Raw genomic sequence first — 23,224 nt, 5'->3', positions numbered from 1 at the left:
TCCAAATCTGTTTAGAAATCAATGCATGCACAACAGTAACATTTCTGTAGCACATGAAATGTCAGACCTCCAAAAGCATCCTTTGTACTGACCGTGCATGTATAACAAATTATGAGCAAAGTAAAATTATTACCTGAAAGTTGCACAGTGGATTTGAACCCATCCATTTATGGGCAACTACAGTAAAGAAGAGCACTGTGCAGATGAAACATAGGACATGTCAGATTAACTTTGACATCATGGACTAATTTTATCTGGAATTTAAAATGAGTTTTGGCATGCTTCTGCACAGAAAAATCAGAGCTTAGCGCTATTATCCAGAAATAAAATATGAGAGAAACAGTTGCCTTACCCATAGGAAAAAGGGTTACTTTTCTCTGGTGTAGGGGAAATGTTAATTCAGGGTTTGATATTAAGGCCTATTTTATTCAACATGTTTTTCCAGAACATCAAGGAGAAAGTTGATTTGGATGATGATCAAATTGGCAGACAAAACAAAACTAAGGCCTTGTCTACACTGGCATTTTACAGCGCTGCAACTTTCTCGCTCGGGTGTGTGGAAAAAACACCCCCCTGAGCACAGCAAGGTTCAGCCCTCTAAAGTGGCAGTGTTGACAGTGCACCAACATTGGGAGCCGCGCTCCCAGCGCTGGTAGCTACTCCCCTCCTGAGGGTGGCTTTTTAACAACGCTGGGAGACCTCTCTCCTAGAGCTGGTGCTGCGACTGCACAGCCACGTTAAACCGCTGCTAGTGAAGACATACTCTAAGTAATACAGTAATACAAAAGATGTGTTAATATAGGGATTGGCATAATCTGGGTCACTGGTCATACCAAGGAAAAGGCGGCTTAATAAAAAGAAATGAAAGATCGTATACCTGAGGAGGAATAAATAGTAGCATTCACTTAGTAGAGAATACCATAATTAAGGTTGCTAAACATTAAAAGTTAAAATTGCTACAGCCTCCCCCCCACTTAACCTTGCAATGTGCCATGCAAATTCCTTTTCTCACTTTTCAGGTGACCTTGTAAATAAGAAGCAGTTAGTAGTGTCTCCCGTAAATGTAAACTTGTTTGAGTGATTGGCTGAATGAGATGTAGGACTGAGTGGATTTAAGTTTTTTTTTTTTTGTTTTGTTTTTTGTTTTTACCTTCTTTTGTTTTTGAATGCAGCTATGTAACAAAAAAAAATCAACATTTGTAAGTTACACTTCCAGGATAAAGATTGCAGTACAGTAACTCCTTACTTAACATAGTCTTGGGTTAACATTGTTTTGTTGTTACATCGCTAATCTATTAAAGAACATGCTCGTTTAAAGTTGCACAGTGCTCCCTTATAACATTGTTTGGCCGCTGCCTGATTTTGTCCACTGCTTGCAGGGAGAACAGCCCGTTGGAGCTAGCTGGTGAGGGCTTGGAACCAGGGTGGGCCAGCAGCCCCCCCTAAGTTCCCTGTGTGGCAGCTGCCCAGCAGGCTATCGGTTGCCTGGCTGGGCTGGGCTGGGCAGGTCAGGTGGTATTCTCCCCCCCCCGCCCCTCTCCCAGTGCCGTGTGCTGCTCCTGCCCTCTGCCTTGAAGCTGCTCCCGAGAGCCACCTGCTTGCTGTGCAGAGGGTGGGGGGCGAAGAGGGGTGCTGATGTCAGGGTGTCCTCCCCTCCCCCTGCTCCTGTACCCCATCTCCACAGAGAAGTGGGGACAGGGCTCAGGATGGAGGGAGCTTGCTGGCAGCAGCTACTGTCTCAACTTGCTGATCTCCTTAAAAGGCAGTGTACTTGGAGTGGTGTTGGCGTACGTGAAGGGGCAATGTGTCTGTCTGTGTCTGTGTCTCTCTCATACACATGTCCCCCCCTCCCCCCCCGGCACTTTGGAAAGTGGAGGGAGTATTGCGCTCCAGTGGGATAGCGTGGGTTCATCATACTCAGTTTCCAAAGGGAATGTTTGCAGCCACTGCCATGCATCTATTGTGTCTCCTCCCTCCATTCATGCTGCCTTGTAGAGTGTGAAGCTATATTAACATCATGTTAACCCTTGAGGGCTCAGCCAAGTGCTAGTTCATCATTTAGCAGTATGGCATTCCCTGGGAAATATCCCACCCTCTGACTTCACCATCTCAACCAAGGTTCACAATCATCATGGCTGTGTACAGTATTCAGTTGTTTAAAACTTACTGTGTGTGTGTGTGTGTGTGTGTGTGTGTGTGTGTGTGTGTGTGTAATGTCTTTTTTGTCTGGCAGAAAAAATTTCCACCTGACCCCCATTAATTCTTATGGGGAAATAGAATTTGTTTCACATTGTTTCGCTTAAAGTAGCATTTTTCAGGAACATAACTACAACGTTCAGCAAAGTTACTGTACTTGTATGAGGTGAATTGAAATATTATTTCTGGAATAAATATTAAGTGAGCACTGTACACTTTGTATTCTGTGTAATAGAAATCAGTATTTGAAAATGTAGAAACATCCAAAAATATTTAATTTCAATTGGTATTGTTTAACAGTGCAATTCATTTTTAATCACAATTTAATTTTTCTGAGTTAATATGTGAATTAACTGTGATTAATTGACAGCCCTAAAATATTTAATGGCTAGGTCTTTGTTTGATTTCCCGTTTGCCAGCTCGGCAGCAATGATGGAGCCAAATGAAATCTTTCATCGCTTTTGTCTAATACCAAATTCTCAGCTTATTTAATCATAAAATTGCTATATAAATATTCATTAATATACTGAAAATAATGGCAAAATAAGTGACATCCTGACTGAACTTATAAAGGTTTCCAAAGACGTCTTGTTGGTTTGATTTTGATGTTGTCATTTGTTTAACACACAATGTAGTTGCTTGTACTACTATTTTTATATTCCTTTTGGACCAGATTTTGGTGATCTCCTGACAACTTTAAGGAACCTTTCTTTCTGATGCTTAATTTTTTTAATCACCATTTTCACTTTATCCTTTCATCTCTCTCTACCAGTGAGACACCTTGACAACTGTTCTTTGGCCCGGATATTTCCACAAAACCTGGGCCCAAGCCTTTTTAATAAGCTGAATTAATAGCTTGAAGATTCAGTTTCACAGCTGATTTTAGTGTGGCTCTTTCACGTGCATTATTAAATCTGATCACTTATCAGCTATGTGATGTGAAAACTATTGAAGCACTGTTGAGATTATCCTTACGGAAAGAATTTCCATTTTCTCTTGTAGGTGTTGATCCTATTATCTGGGAACAGGCCAAAGTGGATAATCCTGATCCTGAAAAGTAAGTCTGGTTCTCTTTTGTGTTTTTGTTTTTTTGTAAACATGGATATATGGTGTGAATTTAGCCTTAAAAACCAAACGCTTTCTAAAATAACTTTCAGGTAACTTTAGGAGATATTTTAGGGGTACAGCTGTATAATGTGATGACTACAAGGTAGGTAATGAGAGGGTGGCCACAGAATCACAAACAAAATCTCCCTCACACAAATGCCACTTTAGTAAATCTGCCTCTAGGACCCAGGGGAAGGAAAGACGCTCACTCAGCCCCCTCTGCAGCTCCTTCCTTCCCTCCCTCTCTCCAGGGGCGGCAGGTTTGTATAATTTTTGGTGGTGCCCAGAACAGGTCTAAGTCGTGTGTGTCATGTCGTGTTGTCGTCCCGTCCCTCCCCCCGCTCCCCATCTGCCTTGTAAGCCAATATACAGTAACTCCTCGCTTAGTCATCTTGGTTAACATTGTTTTGTTGCTACGTTGCTGATCAGTTAGAGCAGTGGCTCTCGCTTTTTTTTTTTTCTGCGGACCACTTGAAAATTGCTGAGGGTCTTGGCAGACCACTTAATGATCTTTTTCCAAATGTTTGTACCGTTAGCTAACTATTGTAAAGCACTTTGGATAAAAGTGCTATATTTATAAAAAAAAAAAAAAAAAAAACCCACAATTATTGTATATACTCAATCATAAACTGACCCTATAATTCAGGGGTCAGCAAACTTTTTGGCTCCCGGGCCATCGGGATAAGCCGCTGGCGGGCCGAGATGGTTTATTTACCTCGAGCGTCTGCAGGCACGGAGGTAAACCGAAGTAAACAAAGTGTCCCGACGTGCCATTTGCTTACCCTGACGGTCCAGGACAGCAGCTGGTGGGGAAACTTTTTTGAGGGGGGAGAAGCTGGGGGTCAGGGGAGTAACCCCTGTGACCACCCCCCACATCACCCTACCCCGGGACCCCCACACTCTCCCCATCCCATCCCTTCCCACCTTATCTGGGGAGGGCCAGGGGAGGATGTCTTGGACCAGGCGGCGCAGCTGCCCCACGTATTCCCTTCTGGCTCTGCTGCCTTCTCTTGCCCCCTCTGTTGGGGCACCTCTCCCTCTCTATACCCATTCATAAGCCAACCCCCTTCTCTGATGCTTCCCTTTTTTTACTAAAAAAAATTCTGCTTATGAACGACTATATACAGTAATTTTTTAAATTCTACACATAAAAGCGCACAATTCATATTTTTATATCCTTGGTCTTAACCTTTCTAATGTGATGGATGTGCCCTCCCCCACCACAGCAGCCCCTGAGCTGAGGCTGGGAAGGGGGGCGGGGGGGGTCTCTCCCCAGCAGCCCTGGAGCTGAGGAAAGTCACCTCTTTCTCTGGCCGCCACAGCCCTTCACGTTCTAAATTCCCCCCTACCCTCCCTCTTCTCACATCACTGCCCCCTCCCATCTACCCCCTATTCTCCTCTCTTCCGCCCCCCAGGCCACCACCTCATCTTACATGTGCATCTTCTCCAGGGTCCAGGTACCTAATTAGTGGAGCCATGCCTGCGCGGCTCCACTAATTAGGTGGGTGGCCCTTCATTCTCTCATGTGCGGCCGCCCAGGAGCGCACCTTAGCGGGAACTATCCGCGGACCACCCTGAATGGAGCCCGCGGACCACAGTGTGAGAACCTCTGAATTAGAGAACATGCTCGTTTAAAGTTGTGCTATGCTCCCTTATAGTGTTGTTTGACAACCGCCTGCTTTGTCCGCTGCTTGCAGAAAGAGCAGCCCGTTGGAACTAGTGGTGGGAGCTTGAATCCAGCGTGGGTCGACAGCCCCAATCAGCTCCCCTAAGTTCCCTGTGTGGCTGCTGCCCAGCAGACTGTCGCTGTCGCGTCTTTCTCCCCCCCCCCCCCCCTGTGCTGCTCCTGCCCTGTGCTTTGGAGCTGCTCCCCTGAACCTCCTGTTTGCTGTGCGGGGGAGGGGTGCTGTTGTCAGGGTGTCCCCCGCTTCTGACCCCCCACATCTCCAGAGCAGGGAGGGACATGATAGGGCTCAGAATGGAGGGAGCTTGCTGGCAGCAGCTGCTGTCTCAATGTCTCTCACTCTCTCACACTTGTCTGTCTGCCATGCTGTCTTCCCTCCCTCCCCACCCCCATTTGTGCTGCCTTGTAGAGTGTGAGGCTGCATTAACAACATGTTAACCCTTGAGGGCTCAGCCGAGTGCTAGTTCATCATTTAGCAGCAAGGCACCCCTGGGAAATATCCCACCCTCTGACTCCACCACCTCAACCAAGCTCCACAATCATCATGGCTGTGTACACTATTCAGTTTAAAACTTGTACTGTGTGTGTATGTATGTAGTCTTTTGTCTGGCAAAAAAAAAAAAAAAATTCCCTGGAACCTAACCACCCCTATTTACATTAATTCTTATGGGGAAATTGGATTTGCTTAACATCACTTCACTTAAAGTAGCATTTTTCAGGAACAGAACTACACCATTAAGTGAGGGAGTTCCTGTATATTTTTTTAAATGTAAAAATGTGAGGGCTCTGGGGTGGGGCTGGTGATGAGTTTGGGGTGTGGGAGGGGCTCAGGCAGAGCGTTGGGAATGAGAGGCTACCTCGGGGCAAGGGCTAGAGGGGATTCCCCCAGCCCTCTCCCTGCAGGCAACAGCGAGCTCCCCGGGAGGGCCCCCCTGCACACACTCATCTTGCACCGTCACTGCACGTGCTCCTAGGGCCCCCCAAGTATAGGAAGCCCCCTCGCCTCCCCTGCGGTGGGTGCCGTGAGGAGGGGGGGCTGCCATCACGTGTGCCTCCTCCCCTGCTGCTGCCCCCCACTGTAGCCTCTCTGGCTGCCCCTTGTCCAGCATGGAACAGGAGCAGTGACTGTGGGCAGGGAGGCCCCCTGTGCTGGTGGAGGGTCCCACTGGAAAATGAAAGGGTCTGAGGGGGAAGGGCAGGCTCAGGGTCAGTCTGCCCTGGCAGTAGTGGATGGGGGCGCACTAGGACCATGCCGCGACAGTTGATGCAGGGAGGCAGCGTGGAGCTGCATGGGAGAGGCAGGGCCACTTTGTTCTGGAGCCCCTGGGAGGTGCATGGGGGCAGTGCACAGGGACGGGGGAAGAGACCTGGCCCCGAACATGGGTGGAGCCGGGCCCTGAATATTGCTGAAGCCTGGGCACCACGGGCCCCTACGACTCGCTGCCCTGCTTCTGTCCTGAGCTGCTGATTTCTCTGGAAGCCATATGGAGAGAGAGAGAGAGAGAGAGTCTAGACAGATGGTGTAGAGTCCACTACACATGTACAATCTATGCAGCACCCCCAAAATTGCATATAACTGTAAATTTGTGGCAGCACCAGACTATAGGCTTGGGGTCACAAGTCATATGGATTTTTTTTTTTGAGGGGGTTGCAAATGGCAGAAGGTTGCAAGTTCTTGCTCTAGGGTATATGTTAATTGTTTGGAGTTGTTAGCTCACTGTATCCGTGAACTTCAAACCAGCACGTTTCTTGGGGTCAGCCCTGTCCTGCAACTCTAAATAAACATCATTGCCTACATGGTGGGGATGAGGGGTGTTACATTCAAAAGTCCACACCAATAATTACAATGACTTCTCATTCTTGTAATGAACAGAGTCTGCAATTCAGGAATATATTGTTAAATATAGCTGTAAATCTTGAGTTGTTTAATAACCAGACACTTCTGTTCCTGTAGGCTTATCCCTGTACCAATGGTAGGCTTCAAAGAACTGTTGAGAAGGTTAAAGGTCCAAGACCAGATGACTAAGCAGCATCAGACCAGATTAGATGTAAGTGTTAACTTGACATCATTCGTTTTGAACATGACTGCAGACAATGGATTTAGCACTCGAAAAGTGACTCTTGTGGCCTTGTAAATCCTGATTTCCGACTGCTGAGAACTAATCTGGGAAGTATTAAACTGCTGCCACCATAGATAATAGAGAAACATAGGATATGTCTACACCGTAATTCAACACCCATGGCCGGTCTGGGTCAGCTGACTCCGGCTCATAGACTGTAGAGCTGTAAAATTACTGTTTAGATGTTTGGGTCTGAGCTTTGGGACCCCACAAGGAGGAAGGGTCCCAGACTCCAACTTGAGCCTGAATACACAGCAATTTTTAGCCCTGCAGCTTGAGCCTTGAGTGTCAGTCAGCTGACCTGGGCCAGGCTGCGGCCATGCCCTGCATCTTTTGTTCCCATGTAGACAGACCCATAGACACTTGCATCTGTGCAGTTATGAGCATTTTTGAATTTAGAATGTCTTTGAGTAGGTGACTTGCAGTTCCTGTTTCAGCTTCAGTTAAGACTACCCTTATGGAAGCTGTTAGGACTTTTGTATATGATTAACAGAGATTTCACACCATGCTACGCTGGAGCGGAAGTCTTATGCAATAGCTGTTCTCTGGTTTGCGTGAATATCTTCTCTCTCATCTGTTCACTTGAAAGAGGAGAATTATCAGCTTTTTTTGGCTATGACAGAGTCTAAATCTACTCTTTTTTTAGTTCAGGCATTTTCAAAAAAGTCTCCAAATTAGGCACCCCATTTGTCCTGACTTCCAATGAGTTGGGTGCTTAAGACATTTTAGGTCTCTCTTGAAAATTGAAGCCATAGTTCCTGACACTGCCTCAGTTTGGGGAGCGTATATTGGGCACCGATCCCATAGTGATGGATATGACTAGAACAGATACTTTCACTTTTTGGCATCCGATGAAGTGAGCTGTAGCTCACGAAAGCTTATGCTCTAATTTGTTAGTCTCTAAGGTGCCACAAGTACTCCTTTTCTTTTCACTTTTTGAAGGGACACAAGTGGGAAGGGGGTAAGGATACTGACAGAATAAAGCCCCCTCAGCTGCTCTCCTGCTCAGGATAAATATTTAAAACTTTCAGTTAATTACATACAAAACAGAATGGTGGCAATGGCAGAGATGGGCTGCAGTAGACCCACTTATTAAACAAGGGGGTATGCTGGCATTCTTACATGATGAACTACTCATCACATGATTCTCTCTGCAGGTATTTTCAAATATGGCCCCTTTTTTCCTTTAGGACTGATCATCGTTTTGAAACTCTAATGGCAGGGGAAATGAATGCTGCCGCTGCTACTAGTATATTCTTACAAGCTGGAAAATCTTTTTTTGTTTTGTTTGTTTTTTGTTATAAAAAGATTAAGATTAAATTTTTCGGATGGCCACCAGCTGCAACCCTGTTTTTCTTTCAGATAATATCAGAGGATATTAGTGAGCTGCAGAAAAATCAGACCACAACTATGGCAAAAATAGCACAGTACAAGAGGAAACTAATGGATCTTTCTCATAGAACCTTACAGGTAACTGGATGCAGTGAGTAATCTGATGCATGTTCCGCTGGCAACAGAGTAGACTTAATTTTTTTTTTTAACAGCTCTGTTTCCCATTCCTGTTTCTTTCTTTCAATTTGTATGAAATTGCAATCTGTATGCAAGTCTCCCTTTCATGAATATAATCGCCATACTGGGTCAGACCAAAGGTCTATCCAGCCCAGTATCCTGTCTATCGACAGTGGCCAATGCCAGGTGCCCCAGAGGGAGTGAACCTAACTGGTAATGATCTAGTGATCTCTCTCCTGCCATCCACCTCCATCCTCTGACAAACAGAGGAAAGGGACACCATTCCTTGCCCATCCTAGCTAATCGTCATTAATGGACTTAACTTCCATGAATTTATCCAGTTCTTTTAAACCCTGTTATAGTCAAGACCAGAGACTTGCCAGAAAAGCTGCCTAACTTTGTGGGAAAGTTGTCCTATTGGAATGAGTCAGGATGTTTTTTAAATCCATTTTTAAGTAGTTTCAGATCCTGTACCTGCCCCGACTCCTACCAATTCATGACTCTCTTTATAAACTCCTTTCCCTAATAGGCTCATGAAACTGAGTGAGTGTACACTGTGCAGACAGAAGCACAACTTAATCTGAAATGGCAATTTTATTTTTATTTTTTTTTTTTTAACAATTCCAGTTAATATGGTTAAGGTGATAGTGGCTTGCTGGTTGATTTGGATTTATTATTCTCTTGTTCAGGTGGTTGTTAGCTATAGGGCAGTTCTAAACTTCCTTCTGTAAGAAATTCCTAATCTCCATTTGAGTAAAATGGACCAAGTAATTTTCTGTTTTGCATTTTCTTTAATACCTGTAACTTGCTTTAAGATAGATCTGGCCGATAAATTGTAAGTTCGTAAACATTTTTTTGCTCTAAGACAAATAGAAGGCACGAGGAGGAAGAGTAGGGACTGAGTGGAAGGGAGAAGGGTTTGAAGGAGGTGAGGGAATTTTGTCTGATGGATGAGGACAAGGGGTGTATTTCAGATCTGTGGGGCAGCAGAGTAGAAGACAATCTGAGTGGGGAAAGCGATTGAGAGCGGGAGCAAGAGAGGGGGAAATAGGAATAGATGTACATGAGAGCATGGGGAGGGAGACCTCGTGGAAAACATTTCCCCTGTATCTAACATGCCACATGTGAAGTAGATGACTCTTTTAAACCCCAGAAACAAACGTTCAGGTAGAACATTGACTCTGATTTGTATTTTACTAGAAATGGTAAATCCATTTCTCTTACACTATAGGATATAAATTGAGAGACAGCATACAAGAGAAACAAGGTGGGTGGGGTAATATCTTTGGACTTCCGTTAGTCCACGAGAAGATATTACTTCTCCCACCTTGTCTCTGATAGTATGGGAGTGACAACACTGCATACAACATACAAGGCAGCCTTTAGACACACCACTCTTCCGTCTGAGACATCTGCAGGAGAATCTTGGCATTTGGAGTTTATGCACATAAAACAAGTCATTCCAAAGATATTAACTTCAATGGTTCCTTTTGCAGGTGTTAATTAAACAAGAGATCCAAAGGAAAAGTGGCTATGCCATTCAGGCTGATGAGGAACAACTTCGTGTACAGTTAGACACCATTCAATGTGAGCTCAATGCACCTACTCAGTTCAAGGTGAGTGAGTTATAAACTCTTGCAACAGAAAAGGGCTCTTGGTGTACTTACAATAAAGCTGTAAAATAACCTCCTCAAAGCTCGGTTAAAACCATTTGTAGTTAATGCTTTCTTTCATAGGAAGAATATTGACATTTTCCCTGTTGATTTGAGGCAGCAGACTTGCAAGTACTAAATCCAATCTTGAAAAAACCCCTTACGAGGTCAAAAACTGCGCAGCAAGTACTGAAGCAATTTTATGAACAGTATCAGACAGTTTATTGTATCCCCGACCCCTTGCATTTTTTTCCTTTTTTTTTTTTTTTTTTTAAATTTAAAAAAAGAGGCTGAGCCAAAAACCTTCATGCTGATGGTACATTTTTCTCTCAGGACTACGGATGTCGGGGGAAACTGCTTTTCTATTCTAATACACGTGATTCCCATCTATTTTTAGGGTCGACTAAATGAACTGATGTCTCAGATCAGGATGCAAAATCATTTTGGAGCAGTTAGGGCAGAAGAAAGGTACTATATTGATGCAGATCTCTTACAAGAAATCAAGCAAGTAAGTATTCCTTGTAGAGAAATGCATGCAGAAGTCTACCCCAGCCTGCTTGGGTGGAGGGTGCATAGCTTATATAAAAGATGGAAAACGGTGATGTTGGAATTGAAGTTTCAGCATGCCTCTTGACTCTCAAGTAGACTTAGTCTAAAGGAAATTCAGCAACAGCATCAAGCAAATACTAAGAGCTCTGTTCTTTACAATCCTGATTTGTGCAGTGAAGTTGTTTTCCTGTGGTACCCCAAGCAGGGCTACCCAGAAGTGCAGATTCTGGAAAACCAGTCCTAAGACTTCAGGCTCCCTAGTCCACCAGAGCGCCAATGGGGAGCTGTGGGTGTTCTGCATGATGGGGCTGGGTCTTCTCCATGCTCTCTGCAGCAGTGCTGTCAACCCTGGAACTCGCTATGTTTTGGCAAAAGTTTAATTGAATCTGCATTTTTTCCAACCAGCTCTAATCTTGAGTGAACTCATAGTTTAGGTTTCAGAGTGGTAGCCACATTAGTCTGTATCAGCAAAAACAACAGAGTCCTTGTGGCACCTAACAGATTTATTTGAGTATAAGCTTTCGATGAAGTGGGTTTTAGCCCATGAAAGCTTATGCTCAAAAAAATTTGTTAGGCTCCAAGGTGCCACAAGTCCTCCTAATTCAAATAGTTTAGTGTGTTTTGGTAAGGCGCTCACAGGCCTTCAGGCATGACAGTGGTAAAAATGTATTTATATTTTGCACAAGTAATGTAGTTTAGCTTTTAAAAAGTAAACTTAGTTATTTTAGAGAGGTTCTGATTTTTTAACCAAGTAAGGGACTGAGTTATAGTTTTGTGTGATTTACATTCTTTTTAATTTATTCTAGCATTTGAAGCAGCAACAAGAAGGCCTGAGTCATTTGATTAGCATAATAAAAGATGACCTGGAAGATCTAAAACTAACAGAACATGGATTGAATGAGAGCATCCCTATCAGAGGAGGAATCTTCAGCTGACTTGTCAAACCATTGTTAGGGGTGTATCAAATGAATTATTTTGTTTCAGGGTTCACTTTCAAAGGCTGAAACTGACCGGGTTTAAAAAAAATGCATATCTTAGTGTAGGATTTTCATAAATTTGGTATTGGTTGTAATCTTTTGGACTAGCAAAGCCTCTTCCATACTTGTCAAACTTGATGACCTTTGGAAGGTTTAGACTTATAAAGCTGTATATGCTTTCTTAAAAGAAACTGAATCTGTTCAGATACTGTTCTTCTACAAAAGTTATGTACTATTGTACATTTTTACAACAGCATTGTTCTTCCATGCAATGCTAAGGGAATCTTGCCTTTCAAGTTTTCATTTTTGCAGTGAGTAAAAACATGAAAGGAGTCTACATCACAAAATTATGCATACAAAAACAACTAGGCTGTTGCAAACTTGTACATCATGCTGTAAACATGTTTAATATTCATTTATCTGCTGGGGAAAGTTGTGGATTTAGTGTTGGTGTAATGTGACTTTTTTTGGACTGCAAGGCTATATTTTTATATCATTTTGCTTATTCAGGAAATAGAATAAAACGTCTACTACTTTAAACTGTGTCCTTTATCATGTTGCCTTTTTATTTCTAAAAAGGCCTAATTATAACTTGTTCATTCTTTGGAAAGATAGATTGTCAAATATTTAAAAAAAAAAAAAAAGGCACTTGTGACTAACAAATCCTGAAATACAGCAGACTTGTGCTAGGAAAAAAAAAAATTCCAATCACTGTAAAGAAATTAAGTTTGCCTGACTTCTTCCCCTGCATTATACTAGCATGACTCTAGAGACAACATTTGAAATATGACTCAATCCTAACAGATGTCTTGGGTTCCCCAACAAGGTGAAAATTCCTTGGTAAATACCATTACTCTCTCCAAACTAGGGTCAAATATTGCCCCCATTGTTCAGCAAATCCTAGTGAGGTACAACGTTTTGTGAAGGTTGGGTGAATCTAGCCCTTGATTTGTTCTAACTGTATCAGATAACAGTACTTCCAGTGTATTGTTCAAATGTTTTTGTTATGTGAAAGTTTTCACTTTCCTTTGCAGCACCAGATAGTGGTGATGGGTCAATTACCTGAATCTGTATAGCAGCTCTTAAAGCATCTATCTTGAGGGTAGGCAACCTATGGCTATGTGTGCCAAAGGCAGCATGCAAACTGCTTTTTAGTGGCACTCACACTGCCCATTTTAATTTAATTTTAAATGAAGCTTCTTAAACATTTTAAAAACCTTATTTACTTTACATACAATAGTTGTATATTATAGACTTAGAACTAAAACGTTAATGTATTACTGGCACACAGAACCTTAAATTAGAGTGAATAAATGAAGACTCAGCACACCACTTCTGAACAGTTGCCAACCCCTCTTGTAAGTTTAACTCTTTCTAGGAGAAAGAGATCCACTAGCTAAAGCACATTTTAGCAAGGTGATTAACTGGAGTGTCTTACCCTAGGGATGTGGCAGATTCTTCATCACTTGAAGTCTTTAAAGCAAGACTGGATTTTAAAAAAAAAAAATGGGCTTCTTGTAGAAGTTAGAACTTCACATGATGGCCTGACTTTATACAAGTCAGACTCAAAGCCCAGAAGCAACCATTGATGATGAGCTAAAGTCTATTTTTTAAAAACAGTTCCTGCACCCTGTTTTTAGGTTTGTACTTTTAGATACTTTTACACTTCAGCTACTGCAGATGTTCCTAATAATTCCACTTCAAACTTTTTTTTAATGATCCTGTAATAGTTTACAGAAATGTCAGTAAATGGGGGTAACAGGCTACACTATACTCTTGCAGTGTGTTAGAAAACCCACCGTTAGAATAAATATCTACTTGAGCAACAAATTTCCTCTTAAAGTACAACTTACTTATTTGACCAATTATCATACCAAAAAATGGAACATAGGCAGTAACTCCTAACAACACTGAGGTCTAAAATGTAACTTTGTTCTACTTCCCCATCAGTCATCATAGCTGCCTTCATTTGCGAAGGATTGCTGCGGCTTAAGAGATCATCCAAAGGCATTGCAGACTGTGTCTTAGTGGCTGCCCCACTAGCTAACAGCCATCTCTGCTGGGTGGGGCGCTTTATCAACACCATGAGTGTGTTCGATAAGGCGGAAGGCCTCTAGGAACTCGTTGAAGTCTATGTTTCCATCCTTGTTGAAATCTAGGCTGCGGGCCAGGTCACTGATGCCATCAGCTCTGAGCTCCATGTTCATATGGGAGCTGAACAGCTTCCAGGTCTGGTGGAATTCCTCAAATGAAATAAGCCCTGCAGGGAAGAAACTGGCAATTCAGTTTAGTGACAGTTCTGTGCTGCCCTCAAATGTGTACAAGAGGCCATGCAGCCCTCCTCTGAGCCTGCCCTTTCAGCAGCACACTGGGGTAGGTAATGGTGCAGCCCTGCACAGAACTGGCAGCAGTCAGGAAAGCCACGTGTTGTTCCTGGCTCAGACGCACTCCATGATGTTGAAATCCTTTACTGCATATGCCTCATTTTCCCATGTATAAACTGGTGACAATCCTCCATATCTCCATTGAGTGTAGAGGCTAAATTACTCTTTTCCAGCACTTTCTAAACATGTATTAAAGTATTGTTATAACTACAAATGCAGAGATGACAGGCAAAAATGAAGCAAAGGTTTAATGCACTGTGGCAGGAAGGGAGTTCTAAACAGTTAAGGGGAGAAGATACAGTGCCCTCTTACAGATAATTTAGTGGCATAAAAAATTAAATCAAATGGCTCTGTTTACTGGGGTGTTGGGGATTGCCATACATAATGGGATAGATACTGCAGGGGATCTGAGCACAAGTCTGAATCTTCACCCATTTTTGTTGATGCTGGCTAGTTGGTCGTTCCCCCAAGGGATTAACTAACAGGACAGATCAAACGTAACCTCAAACAGTTACACATACCTTATTCTTTTCTAGTGAACTTATCCAAGATAACTTCATATTACTCTACATGCCTACCACATTTTTCATCTGATGCTCTCAGTGTGTTACGATCATTTACTGAATTAAGTTTCAGAAGATCCTGTCAGGTAGTAACCCCATTTTACAGATGGGAAACTGATGCAGACAGGTTTAAGGTCACACTCCTGGAAATCATTGACAAAACTACCATTGTCTTTAATGGTGCATAAGTAAATTTGCCATTATAGAAGGTAGCTGTAGCACAACTGGGAACAAAACCCAGATCTCCTGGGTCCCAATAGGGTACCTTAACTACAAAGTCATCCTCATAGGTAATATCACTTTTGCACTGAGGTCCTACATGAGCCCATTTTCACAGCACAAAGAAGTGATTCATCCACAGTAAACTAGACCCATCCTCAGCTGAACCACAGGGCCATTGTGGTTCCCAAGGACTTTGTTCTAACCATTGAGCAAACTGCCTCCAGTTTCTGAGGTTTAACATACAATGAGTGTGAGCCCAAAAGTGAGATGGAACAAAATAGAGAGGCAGGAGGGAAGAAAACGCATTCCTTACCTGAATGATCGCTATCTATGATCCTGAAGATGGTCTCCAGGTTGGATCTGTTTCGATAAATGGTTTCTAGCAAGCTTGACTGTATGTGCTGGAAGATATAACACGTTTCCTTTTATGATAAAACTTACTACCCAGTCGTAGCATAGGCTGGGATTTCAGGCTTTTGTATAGTGATTCAAGTTGTATTGCATAAATAAAAGCAATTCAATTCATCTACACCCGAAAAGAATCGCCCTTTCAGTTTGCAGCACAAGGTAATGTGAAACACCTAGAAAGCCTTACTAAATACTTTTAACTGTAGACAGATCTAAATCTTTTGGAGTGGTCTTGACATTTTGATCCTCCTGGGTATGACTCTGCATCCCAGTGTGACCCCCATGTGTAAGCACTTAACAGTATCGTAAGGAGGGCACGTCTGTGCAAGTGGGTTTGCGTTGAGATATCTGATTACACTACAGTTACGATCTTAGTAATTGGAAGTGAGCCCATTCCTAACTCCAGCAACACGTAAACACAATGTCTCAGAGCCACATCACTACAACTGGGATCTGAAAAGCCTTGAACTTCAGCAACTCTAAATCCAAACCGGGATCCAGGCCTGAATTTCACAAGGAGCTGGGTTTCCACACACCTAATTTTATGGCTTATTCCAAATCTGGATCGAAATATGCCAGTTGGGTCCCCAGCTCTAGTGTTGTTTTTCTTTTAGGCCCCCTAAGTGGCTTCCTGTGGCATGAAAAGAACCCTAACAAAAACAAACAAAAAAAGCTAATAAAAGGAACACAAATCCACTCCTACCCTGAACAAAAAGGTTTGGTTCCTACCTACCTCACAGGATTGTTGTGAGGATTAAAGGATTAACTTGCTGGTGTATAAGGAATAGAAATAAATAAATATATAATTATTAACTACTTGAATAAAATGCTCATTGGCCTGATCTAATGCCCACTGAACACTCAGTGGGCACCTTCCCATCGATTTCAGTGGGGTTTGGATGAGGGCCTACAGGAAGAAATTCTCCCCTAGGCTTTCCTAGCACATTCATGCACTCATCAGCATGGGATCTGCAGGCCCTGTCAGTTTGGTGGTCAAGTGGGCTTCATTGTCCAAGCCTTCTACCGTGCTTTGAGGAATGGCTGCCCTGTTAGTTACCTCTTTGCTCCGTTGTTCCACAGCTAAGTCATCCAGCCAGGATTTGAACTCCAGCAGGCCCCCTGCAGTGCCGCGCACCAGCTGTGGCCTCAGCATCCGCCAGGGCAGTCCTAAATGCAAGACTGACTCTACTGCAGTTGCCCAGTCACTCAGTGTGATGGTTCCTGTTTGAAAGGGACACTCATGAAAGCACCTTGGGAACCGGAGGCTGAAATTGCAGTTAGGAAAGAATGGCATTGCTTATTTAGTAATCCTGTTGGTTATATCGTCCACGGGCTACATGGGACCTCAATGAGCCTTATTTTCACCCCTACAGCTCTGCACTGCAGTGACATTCCTCCAGTCAAGGTGCAGCTAGATCAGCTGATCTGGGGGTGAGAGGATGTCACTACAGGCAGAGATATGGTATCTTTCCCCGTCCTAAGAGCAAAGTTTCCAAAGGTCAGAGGCAGCAGCAACCTGGACACCAAGGCTCAGGTTTTCCCACTTTTGCTTTACGCCCCTTTGAGCCCATTGCCAACCAGTGCTGTATAGCTGCCATAGACAGTCTGCTCCATTACACCAGGGACACCTGCCTGGTGCCCTGTCCACTACCTACCAGTGCACAGGAAGCTCTTTCTTTGCTTAGTCTTACCAGTTCCATCCTGGTCGTAGCCCTTAAATGCACAGATGAGGTCTGATGTGTGAGCAAAGAGCTTTTCCCTGAGCGCGCGAAAGGCTGACTCCTCCACGCTGCTGATCCTAGAAGAAGCAGAAGAGAGCCAGACATTTTAATAAAGCTCATCACTTGAGAGCGAGATAAAGAGCATCTGCCCCTGTTGGACCATTCACGCATGCCCTGGACAAACCCATGTCTCTCTCATGAGTGTAGAGCATTTGTTTTAGGCAAGTTAAAACCAAACTGCAACACCAGATTACACAAGATACCCTGCCACGTAGCTTTGATGTAACTCATCCCAACACGAATCACAGCACTATGACCAGTGCTACAAAACTCCCCACCACCACCCACATAACTAGTTCAGGACTCTGCTAAAATCGGTTCAGAAGCCTCACTTGGTCCCAGGAATAGACACACGTGTTATCCCTAATTCACCGACAAAGGTTTGGTTTGTCCGCATTTGTTTTGGTTGTTCCAATGAGATCAGCCACTTATAACATGCTGGATGATCAGCTTCGAAGCGATCGAATCAAACTTCCAGATAGTTTGTAAATGGCAAGAGTTACACTTTATATTGAAAAGGGAAGACTGGAAATGGACCCAAGATGAAGAGTTTACGATCATCTTCTGCATAACACATAGAACCTCACCCAGTAATTCCTGTCCCAAACACATAACTTCAGTTTGTATTAAAGTACATCTTTTAGAAAGACACCCAGTCTTGATTAATCAAGATCCAAACTTTCTCAAAATGTCAGGAATGTTCATATCTGGGGTTTTGGATTAATCAATCTCAATTCTGGTTTAATTCTAAGGCAGAATTTGATGATCCAAAGTGCATCTCTTAATAGCATGGCTAACACTATAATAGCCTTGTATTTTTATGCCATTTCTAACACTAAACAAGAAAGTCTTGCCTTTGTCTCATAGTTAAGGTATGGGCTGTCTTGTTAGCTTGATACTGCACAAAATGAGGGATCAGGTCCGGCCCCAGTTTCACATAGGCTCCTCTGTTACTGCCAATCTCATAATAGTTTGAAGCGGAAAATATGGTCAGTACCTAAATGAAAAAAAAGGACAGTCATTTACAATACACACAGATAATCCACATTTACCAATCAGAGCTCGGATCAAGTAGTATAATTTGTTTGGGGAAAGGAAATTCTAGGAGAATGTTTGGGAAGGGAAGAATGAAAACGATACATGTTCTCTGTGTGCATGGCTAAAGTCACTGGACACCACCCCCAGACTTTTGTCATTTTACTGCATTCTCTTGGCAACATTCTCCTCTCATACATCTATGAATCCAGACTGAAGTCAGTGAAGTCACTCTGGATTTACACTTGTGTATCTCAGAGCAGAATTTGGTCCTGTGTCTGCTCGTTAAACACAGCTGCGGTTTTCAAACCTGGCATCATTTCCAGCAGTTTTCAACAGAATGTCTGTTTGGAAGCCCCATGGGTAATTATGCAACAAAGGAGATAGGATTCCATTTTGCTAAGTACAGCACCTTTCAATGCCTGGTCTGTGTGCAGGGGCAGCACCTATGGGTCAGATCCATCTGGAGTGTAATTTAGTTCAAGATTCCCAGGCCAGAAAGTGACGCAAGGTGGAAAGCACATATCAGTAACTTCAGGGTAAAAACCATACAGGCATTTTGTCCAGTAGTTATCAACAACAGCTATCAACATTAGACTCCAAGAAATTCAGAGTTAAAGCAAAACTCAAAAGAAGCCCAAAGCGATAGTACGGAAATGCACTCCAATACTCTGAACTCTGACCCGTTAGCATTGGCCTATCCAGCTACCTTTCGATTGTGGCAGAACTCATAGCCTTCCTGTTTGCACTCATGAGAGCGGATCAGGAACTGCAGACTGTGCTTCTGGAGAATCTTCTCTGTCACATCAGGCCCAAAGTAGCAGCCGCCTCCTCGCACCGTATTCATTTTACAGCCCTCCTGAGGCATAGGGTCACTCCACAATATATCTACAATCTGAGAGATCAAACACACATGACGACTCTGTACAGTGGTTGCCGCTGCAATGTCAACATTTACCAACACTGCACACACCAGAGCATCTGAGATTCCACAGGTATCATTTTCTCTAAGCACTGGGGAATACTGAGTTATTTCCAATACCATGGTGCAGCAACATACAACCATGCTCTATATTATTGTTATTATTATTATTATTATTATTATAGCCATAACACCTAGGAGCCCATGATGAACCAGAACTCCACTGTGCCAGGCGCTGTACATACACAGAAGAAAAAGATGGTCTCTGCCCCAAAGAGACAAGTAAACTAGCGACAACATATTAAAAGAAAAAGAGTTCCCAGGACTTTAATTTTCCCTCAAAAGTTACATTATTCTTAGTGCAGACTTCTCTAAGACACAGATGAAACAAGGTTGAACTCACCTGCTTCCACTCTTCTTGGCTAGACTCGCTTGTTTCACAGGACTCCAGCTCTGACTCGGTTTTGGTGACGGAGCTGACGAAGGTGAGCTCCTTGTCCCCTGGAGTCTCACTGAACCCCACCTGCTTGCGGCACTTCTCCAGCTCTTCTTGGACCATCTGCCGGACCCACTGGGAGAGCTCCGTCCTGCTGGCCATGCTCGCAGTGCTAGCTAGCTCAGGCTGGAGGCATGAGCCAGAGAACGAACTGCTCCTCAGCGGATAAACACCCACAGGGCTCTTGCCATTTATTGCTTTGGAGTCCATGTGTCTACTCTTCTCTTTTCTCTTTTTGCCCCTTAACACAGAAACAAACTGAAAGAAAAGAGATAGAGGGGTGGGTCTGGGCACCAGGAGCTCCCAAGTTCTGACCTTGGCTCCAACACGAACTCCACCTTTGTGGCTTTGGCCAAGTCACGCAGCACTCCTGGCCTCAGTTTCCCCCTCTGTTAAATTGGGATTAATCATACTCTCTTACTGGTCTGGCCCTAGCTGTTGTGGAGCCCTGCACAAAGTAGGATGTAACTGAGCTAGCGCTGCTGGGAAGGATGATCTAGTGGAGACAGGATTCTACTCCCAGCTTTGCCACTGCCTGTTGGGTGACCTTGGGCAAGTCACTCCACCCCCCTGTGCCTCAGTTTCCCCATCTGTAAAATGAGGGCAGTGCCTCACTGTTGAACAGGGGTGATGTGACAATAAAATCCTTACATGCTTATGAGGTGCTCAGATCCTATGATCAAGAGACCCATGTCAGTACCTGGACAGAAATTGAACTAGCTGAAAGCGAAAAGGGCTGGAAGCAGGACAAGCAAAAGATACTTGATTTTAGGAAGGTAAGAGGAGAGTTTAGTGATTAAAGGAGGCGGGGGATCAGGGATTCCTGTCATTCCTGGAGGGGATGTGGAAAGGATTTGATCAGCTACAAGGGAGCTTACAGAGAGTTTCAGCAGCTGAGAGTGGGTTGGCTGGGCGTGGGGTTACAGGGAGAGATCATAGTAGGATCCCTCAGAAGAAAATGTGCCCTCCCTAAACCCCTGCACAGTAGGGAAGTGTGATGAAGCGTGACACACAGAGAGAAAGTAACTCGTGTAAGGTCACTTCAGAATCTGCCTAGGGCAGAGCGGGATTAGAACCCCCATTTCCTGAGTCACGCTGTAGTGCCTTACCCACACCAGACCATCCTCAAGCCCAGTGTTGAAAAAGAAATTACAAGGCAGGGGGTGCAGAGCAAGGGGACTGGTGCTACCGAGAGAAACAATCCACGAGCAAGGGGACAGAGTCCTAACCCTTATTAGTGACTCCCTTTGGATCACAAAGCCTGCCTCAGCCAATCCATTTAACTACATCAAAATCCATCACAACCCAGGACCGAAACTACGTTCTTCCCACTGAAAAGAAACCCAGAAGCTATTCTATTCTCCTCCCCTTTACACCTAGAGCGCACGCTCAGTTAAGTCAAATCAGTCCATTTCAAGCTGGAATCTAAACATGCTTCCACTACAAAGCCATTCTCTGGGTTTTTATTCTCTCTGGCCAGGATACTAGAGATAAACAAGCTCTTGCAATCACAAACCAGTGGTGCCTTTGTATTTTAAGGAGTCCACAAAGAAGATGTACCTTGTGCCTTTGGATTTTGGCCAGCAGCACCAGGTCAGTCACATCAGACACCCCACCGTGTAGAATCAGGACTTTCTGATCGATTAAGGTGGCCAGTGGCAGCCAGCAAAAGACATTCTGGAGCATCTTGAGAATTTTCTTCCCATGCACCTAGGAAGACAAGGGCAGGAAGGAGGAGGTGAAGCACTAGGAAGTGTGTGCCAGACACAGAAAAGAACGTGAGAGATTTCAAAGCAAACCTACCTTGTATTTTTGCATGACCTCGTTGGTGAAACCATAGCTAGATGGAAACAGAAGAGACTATTTTGAGTAGCCATTCAGTAACAAGTACATTGCACTCCAATACCCCGCCGCAGTCCACGCCCATACCGTAAGTTAACCATGTGGTCCTCGTGGTTTCCACGGTTCAGATGAACCTCCTTCGGGTACACCAAGAGAAAGGCAAAGAGAATGATCAAGATCTCAACGGACTGTTTGCCTCGGTCCACAAAGTCTCCGTTGAACACATAGGACTTCTCCGGGGAGGGAAGGCCATTCTACACAAACAAGAAATACAGTCAAACACCATAGGGCAAGAAGGGGACAGACAGAAAATCCCACACCGCCACCCCTACATATATGCATGTTCCAGCTCCTCTGATTCACAGCATCTTTATCATACACAGGTTTCAGAGTAGCAGTCGTGTTAGTCTGTATTCACAAAAAGAGAAGGAGCACTTGTGGCACCTCAGAGACTAACAAATTTATTTGAGCATAAGCTTTCATGAACAGCGAGCTGTAGCTCACGAAAGCTTATGCTCAAATAAATTTGTTAGTCTCTAAGATGCCACAAGTACTCCTTTTCTTTTTATCATACACATCAGCAACTGAAAAGAATCAGTACTGTCATCTAGTCATTGTGCCCTATGGTGAAATTTCGGCCCCACTGATGTTAATGACAAAACTCCCCTTGACTTTTCTAAGGCCAGGATTTCACCCAGTATAATGCTAACCGTACTGTAAAGGATTAGGCAGAAGGAAGCTGGTGATTCGATTGGCTGACTCCTCTGGTGATCCAAATGGCTGCAGTTCCGTTGACTTCCACACCCATTTACCCCACCTGAGCATCTTGGCCAGTATCTGCTCTGCAGCCTCCTATCACTTTACACGTACGGATACAAACAAGTGGTAAGAAAACAGTCAGGTGTTGTCTTCTAGCTTTAAAAAATGGACTATTAACCTTTGGAAAAAATGTACAGCTAGAACAATAGCTGTAATAACACATTTAAAGAACAACTAGGGATAAGCTTTTGTTTAGGGAAGCCATTTCCAAACCAACTGAGTTGAACGTGAGAAGGCAGCTTTGAGAGCTTGATGCTGGAGAATACTCCCCACTGCAATTGGTGGGACTGCTCCCATGAGTAAAGGCCGTAGGATGGGCCAGTGTGACTCTTAGCAAAGCACAGTACATACCTTGTAAAATATCAGAAATAAGTCATCCAGCCGGCCATGCAAGTCTCCTAACACACGAAAAGACATTCAGTTCAGGGCATGCTTTCCTCCTCCCTGACATTTAACAAAGCAAAGCTGTTCATGCTGTCGCTTAACAAAAGGGACGGCCATTAAATCGCTTTCCATAAATCAAAGCTGCTTTCCGTGTCCGCGGACCCACTAGATGTTGTTGTCAGAAAAAGGGGTCCAAAAGAGGTTGAATCATTAAAAAAATAAAATCTCCTCCTAGTCCCACAGAAGCATCTATTACTGTTTGCTGCTACTTACCATGCATTGCACTCCCATCCACATACGCAAGTCTCCCATGTGCAATTCCTGTGCCCAGTTACACTAACTAAAGACGCTCTGCCTTTAGTTACTTCTACAGACACTAATGGCAAAACTGGGTCTATTCAATAAAGCACCTAATTCTTTAGGATGCATCACAAGCCTTGTTCATTCTCCTTAATGATTAACTGGGTTTTATGGTTTGGATTCCCCTGAACTGCTCTCGCGGAGCACCCCCACCCAAGCCCCCTTCCCTTCCACAACTTCTACTGTTACAGCAGAGCTATAGCATCACTAGATT

At 43.8% G+C, this 23,224-nt stretch overlaps 2 protein-coding genes across 6 annotated transcripts in view; one reads left to right on the top strand and one right to left on the bottom strand.

The window, feature by feature from the left end:
* Positions 1 to 12,339, top strand: part of NUP54 (nucleoporin 54) — a 30,270-nt gene extending 17,931 nt beyond the window's left edge. For all 4 annotated transcript variants that reach the window (XM_038399075.2, XM_043514042.1, XM_038399076.2 and 1 more), the window contains 6 exons: positions 3,199 to 3,253; positions 6,942 to 7,035; positions 8,470 to 8,577; positions 10,113 to 10,232; positions 10,666 to 10,776; positions 11,624 to 12,339. In XM_038399075.2, the coding sequence (XP_038255003.1) occupies positions 3,199 to 3,253; positions 6,942 to 7,035; positions 8,470 to 8,577; positions 10,113 to 10,232; positions 10,666 to 10,776; positions 11,624 to 11,752 (617 nt within the window). In that variant the 3' untranslated portion in view covers positions 11,753 to 12,339. The remainder of the gene's footprint in view (positions 1 to 3,198; positions 3,254 to 6,941; positions 7,036 to 8,469; positions 8,578 to 10,112; positions 10,233 to 10,665; positions 10,777 to 11,623) is intronic.
* A 57-nt stretch (positions 12,340 to 12,396) lies between these two features.
* PPEF2 (protein phosphatase with EF-hand domain 2) overlaps positions 12,397 to 23,224 on the bottom strand; it is a 38,543-nt gene continuing 27,715 nt past the window's right edge. For both annotated transcript variants that reach the window (XM_038399068.2, XM_038399070.2), the window contains exons 7-17: positions 22,618 to 22,664; positions 21,535 to 21,701; positions 21,409 to 21,445; positions 21,166 to 21,315; positions 19,513 to 19,863; positions 18,897 to 19,082; positions 18,007 to 18,149; positions 17,063 to 17,169; positions 16,429 to 16,592; positions 15,277 to 15,364; positions 12,397 to 14,054 (exon numbers count right to left, since the gene is read on the bottom strand). In XM_038399068.2, coding sequence (XP_038254996.1) covers positions 13,834 to 14,054; positions 15,277 to 15,364; positions 16,429 to 16,592; positions 17,063 to 17,169; positions 18,007 to 18,149; positions 18,897 to 19,082; positions 19,513 to 19,863; positions 21,166 to 21,315; positions 21,409 to 21,445; positions 21,535 to 21,701; positions 22,618 to 22,664 — 1,661 coding nt within the window. In that variant the 3' untranslated portion in view covers positions 12,397 to 13,833. The remainder of the gene's footprint in view (positions 14,055 to 15,276; positions 15,365 to 16,428; positions 16,593 to 17,062; positions 17,170 to 18,006; positions 18,150 to 18,896; positions 19,083 to 19,512; positions 19,864 to 21,165; positions 21,316 to 21,408; positions 21,446 to 21,534; positions 21,702 to 22,617; positions 22,665 to 23,224) is intronic.

This window comes from Dermochelys coriacea, chromosome 4 (assembly GCF_009764565.3).
Source record: "Dermochelys coriacea isolate rDerCor1 chromosome 4, rDerCor1.pri.v4, whole genome shotgun sequence".
Taxonomy (NCBI): domain Eukaryota; kingdom Metazoa; phylum Chordata; order Testudines; family Dermochelyidae; genus Dermochelys; species Dermochelys coriacea.
Note: the sequence above shows the minus strand (reverse complement) of the source record. Positions and strands in the feature narration are given on the sequence as shown.